Below are 5238 nucleotides of genomic sequence, written 5' to 3'. Positions count from 1 at the left end.
TCATGAAATATATTGAGGCAATGACAGACAGTAGCCTACAATTAGCAAAATAGATCTCAATTGAATGAACATGACATTTATTTAAATATGATTTAGTTATATAGGCCTTAGCCTGTACTGTATGCTATTTATCTTTTAATTTGGTCATCTGGGTTTTCATTTGAAACATTGTTTTATCCTTCGCTTGTTTGTAACAATTGCAAAGACATTGGCAACTTTTGTATTTGTAGTCAGCTTAGTTCGGTCACATGTTTAGCAGATATATTCTATGTAGGCCTATATCTAACGACACACTTAGCTGTTCTAAGTGGTCTGAGGCAGTCAGTTGGTAAATAACAAGCGTTTTCAAGTGCAACTTTAGTAACAATGGTTTTGGGAAACAGCTCTGAGATGTAACGATGCTCCTATGAAGGTTTTAACGATGAACTTAGCCTTAGCCGTGCTTCTCCATCTGCATTGTTTGCTGTTTGGGGTTTTAGGCTGGGTTTCTGTATAGCACTTTGTGACATCTGCTTATGTAAAAAGGGCTTTATAAATCAATTTGATTGATTGATTGATTAAAGGGATACTTTGGGATTTTGGGAATTGGCAGAGTCAGGTGAACTTATGGATACCATTCGCTGCATACAGTATGAAGGAAGTTAGAGGTAGTTTTGTGAGCCAATGCTAACTAGTGTTAGCGCAATGACTGGAAGACTATGGTATCTACTAGCATGCTAGCAGTTACCATATACTTCCAGTCATTGCGCTAATGGTAGTTAGCATGTGCGCTAACCCTAGTTAGCAACTTCCTTCAAACTGCACACAGAGATATAAAAATGGTATCCACGAGTTCATCTCACTCTGGGGAAGGAGATAAAGGGCTTCATTGCCAAAATCCGGAAGTATCCCTTTAATTGTATTTATTTTTATTTTATTTATTTCACCTTTATTTAACCAGGTAAAGCAAGTTGAGAACAAGTTCTCATTTACAACTGCGACCTGGCCAAGATAAAGTTTAGGAAAGTGAGCCCAGGTCTGTCTGGCCAGACACCACCCTCCCTTCTTGGACGCCTACTGGTCAACAATAACACCCCTAGCTACCCTCCAAACCCGTCACTCCCCCCTTGCTCACTCGCAGCAGATATGGGCCTCTGGAAAAGAATGCCTCACATTTCTAACATGGCCCTTCCACACCCATCCCATCCCAACCCCTCCTCCTCTCCTCTCCTCACCCTCCTCTCCCCACCCGCATGCACAAACACACAGTACCCCTGGCAATAGGAGAGAGAACATCAACATGTCTGACTAAAGGAGAAATGAGAGAAGGTACTTTGTTCTTTTCCTTAGTCAGTCCACCCCTCTAATTCAGCCCCTCTCTTAGCAGTAAATGCAATGCAAGCTATAGTGTGGGCCTCCTGTAGCTCAGTTGGTAGAGCATGGAGCTTGCAACGCCAGAGTTGTGGGTTCGATTCCCACGGGGGGGGGCCAGTATGAAAAATGTATGCACTCACTAACTGTAAGTTGCTCTGGATAAGAGCGTCTGTAAAATGAAAAAAATTAGGCGAAAATACAGAGTAATCACGACACGGTATCCAAAATGTTATCTTAATCACGTGTACTACAGTATGATGTAATACATCTCCAATCATGTTTATTCACATGATGACAAAGTCATTTGTTTTTCAACTGTTTTAACGAGAGAGAATGAGGGAACTTCTGTGGAGAGGGATCGTGCTGAGTTCCAAATCTGCGTCAGCGTCCCAAATGGCACCCTATTCCCTTTATAGTGCACTACTTTTGACCAGGGCCCATAGAGCTCTGGTCAAAAGTAGTGCGCTATGTAGGGGATAGGGTTCCATTTGGGACATAGACTACATTTCCAGGCCAACTGTGATCTTTGAATGTGGGCCAGGAACATTACATCAGGAAAACTTTGAGAGAGTCCACGTCAGTCCACGTCCCATGATTACTTCCACAGAAGAGGAGCTCTATTTTCTTGGAGCTCTATTCAAAATATCCAGTTTTGAAGCGGATTTGCAACCAAGAAGATAACCTAAATAAAATCTTCAAGGAGGCATGTTTTGAAAACGTTAAACTTTTGTCCGTTCAGATCTCGACTGATAGTAGGCCCTATATACCAGTATACAGCCAGTCCTCAGGATTTCAGTGATATCATATTACAGCACCACACACAAACACTCTCTGTCTGCATTAAACAAAAGCTAATGAATTGTCTTGACGAGGGAACGGGTGCCTCACTGCCTTTCCTTGTGTGGTCCCAATTGGTACCCTATTCCCTTTACAGTGCACTACTTTTTGATCAGGGTCCATAGGGCTCTGGTCAAAAGTAGTATACTATATAGGGGATAGGGTTCCATTCAGGACGCACCCCTTTTGTGAGCTGCAAACAGAGCTTCTTTGAACATGTCATATCTTGAACAGGGGCTTGGTCTCATGTCTGCCTCAACTAAAAAGCCACTAATGTTGCTCTACAAGAGAACTCTGGTGCTTGTCTCTCTGTCCCAGTGTCATGGTGGACCGCTAGCCCCCTGTGGCCACCCACACAGCTAGCCGGAGGAGCCCTATCCCTGAAGTGTCCCTCTCCAGTCTCCCCGGCATCATGTCACTGTTCCAAGAGGCGTGAGAGATGACAGGGGGTCAAGGGGAGAGTCTAACTGCATTAGGGTTAACGTCCTAAATGGCAGCCTATTCACTATAAAGTGTCCTTCTGTCTCTGTCTGTCTGTCTCTTTCTCTGTCTGTCTGTCTGTCTGTCTGTCTGCATAGAGCAGAGCAAACCTATTCCATGGGAAAGGTAAACTATGTTAAAAGCCGCGTGAGAAACAAGGTTATCCTGTGGTACTGTGGATCAAATCAAATACCAGCCACAGGATAAGTGAAACATGGTTCTCCTGTCACTGTGCTGGGGGTCAAATCAAGCACCAGCCACAGGATAAGTGAAACAGGGTTCTCCTTTCACAGTGCTGGGGGTCAAATCAAGCACCAGCCACAGGATAAGTGAAACAGGGTTCTCCTTTCACAGTGCTGGGGGTCAAATCAAGCACCAGCCACAGGATAAGTGAAACAGGGTTCTCCTTTCACAGTGCTGGGGGTCAAATCAAGCACCAGCCACAGGATAAGTGAAACAGGGTTCTCCTTTCACAGTGCTGGGGGTCAAATCAAGCACCAGCCACAGGATAAGTGAAACAGGGTTCTCCTGTCACAGTGATAGAGGTCAAATCAAGCACCAGCCACAGGATAAGTGAAACAGGGTTCTCCTGTCACAGTGATAGAGGTCAAATCAAGCACCAGCCACAGGATAAGAAAAACACCGGGAAATAAACACCTCCTGTATACCAGCCTTCCTCGTCGAGAGGAGGGGGAGGGTTACCCTCACCAGCCTCCAGTGACCAAACCATCAACAAGGCTGGTGGATGGGGTAGACTAGAGGAATACAGCAGTGGATTACTGTATATCCCAATATGATAGCCTATTGTTCACACCATCAAATCACCATTCAAACACAAGTGTTATTACAAGGCATTATGATGGCCAAGATAACAGCAGTCACTGCTATAAGCCGGTTCATGACTAGAGGGTGTAATCCGACCAGTCCAGACCACTGCTAGCTCTGGTCCAGGGCGAACGTGCACTACGCTCTGGACCAGAGCTAACCCGACTGCATTGGCCAGGCGGTTTGCTGATGGAATAGTATTGTGTTTGTTACCAAGGTGCTGGTATGCTACTGTTCATCTATTTTGAGGTATAAGGTTTGACGCTGACAGCAACTGGACACTGTAGAGCGACACCAGCAGATTTCCAAAGTCAGGTTAATTTTATAAAGGCATTGTTTGTTTTGCCTGGTGCTGGATTGGTTCATTGGTAATGGATGGTAGAGACAGGCTGCAGTATTTCCCAGCTCTCTGGTCAAGGAAAGGTGTCTGTGCATTTTAGACTATTGTGAACATGCATCTTTCTGGTCATTTAATTGGAATAGCAGTTTGCCAAAAGTCAACAAAAACCCTCATTGCTGCTTTGGTGAAAAATGTGTGTTAGGAATAGTAGGATATCAATCAATAACATATCAATTACGTTTTTGTAATAAATGTTTTTGTTAATGGATTTTCAAATGGTGGCCTGTTGATTTTGATTGAACAGATCAAATAGAATGCTTTGGCATGCGCAGGCACACATATTTTATCAACACGTCCATGAATCCCGAAACATTCACTCCAAGCCTTCGATCCCCCACTGTTGAAATATTGATTGTGCATTTGATCATTTAGCACCACATGAACTGATTAATCATCTATCTGCGGCTAATGTGTCCTATGTAGGCTAGTAGAAAATAACTTACATTTATCTGTTAATGTCAGTTTCTCCTCAAATTCTTTCTCAAGATCGTTGTATTCCATTTTTTCCATTCAAGTGATTGTCAGTCCCTTTCTAGTTGCAGTCATTCCTCAAATATATCGAAGGACAGGAGAAAAAAAACTCCCGGTATACTCAGATCACCAACATGCACTTCGTAAATCCAAGAGGGAACCGTAGGGGAATAAAATAATAGAATAACTGGACAGAAAATCCAGTGAAAATCGGGTGAGAAAAATGACGATAAACAAGTAGTCTATGTACGTCTCTCTAATTGACTCTTGAACTAGAGACTGTGTCAATGTCAGACCCTTTTTTTATGACAAATGAATATCAACAGAGTTGATCGACGAAGAAGTCCGGGCTAGGCACAGAGACTTGGTCTTAGCAATAGGACTGCTTGTCGGATTTCAGTGCGGGACAGCCGCTGCCTGACTCTCTGATTGACTGTACCATCTATCTTACCGGGGGTAAGCAAAACCCGGTGCACCTACTGATCAAAATAATTGAACCGTCAAAATGTTACCAAAGGTTGAACACGTCTCGATAATTGATTTACAGTTGCATTTTTTGTATACTTACAGTATATGGGTTTGACAGGGGAAATGGGAGAATATATCGAGCATTGCAAAACAATGATCCCCCTGTTAGAAATGGTTGCAGCCATCAGATGTCCATGCTGAACACTCGAAGTAATTTAGCTATCCAAGGAGCCCACAGAAATCTGTGCTGCAGCCGTAATAACAGTGTAGTGCAACATTATAAACAGGTAATTCATCAAAGAGGGGTTCTTAACATGGTCTCTTGAATTCAGATAAGTTGCCCCTTGCAGTTGCAACTGCTTGTTTTCTAATTTGGGTTACTCTTTATTTTTTTATGTAAGGAA

At 43.2% G+C, this 5238-nt stretch overlaps 1 protein-coding gene across 7 annotated transcripts in view; it reads right to left on the bottom strand.

Annotated features, from left to right (window-relative positions):
* Positions 1 to 4743, bottom strand: part of LOC121586787 (MAP7 domain-containing protein 1) — a 79602-nt gene extending 74859 nt beyond the window's left edge. For all 7 annotated transcript variants that reach the window (XM_041903774.1, XM_041903776.1, XM_041903778.1 and 4 more), the window contains exon 1: positions 4339 to 4743. In XM_041903774.1, coding sequence (XP_041759708.1) covers positions 4339 to 4405 — 67 coding nt within the window. In that variant the 5' untranslated portion in view covers positions 4406 to 4743. The remainder of the gene's footprint in view (positions 1 to 4338) is intronic.
* Positions 4744 to 5238: the final 495 nt, after the last annotated feature.

Source organism: Coregonus clupeaformis, chromosome 17 (genome assembly GCF_020615455.1).
Source record: "Coregonus clupeaformis isolate EN_2021a chromosome 17, ASM2061545v1, whole genome shotgun sequence".
Classification (NCBI taxonomy): Eukaryota; Metazoa; Chordata; class Actinopteri; order Salmoniformes; family Salmonidae; genus Coregonus; species Coregonus clupeaformis.
The sequence above is the reverse complement of the archived record's forward strand: the minus strand, read 5'-3'. Positions and strand labels throughout refer to the sequence as shown.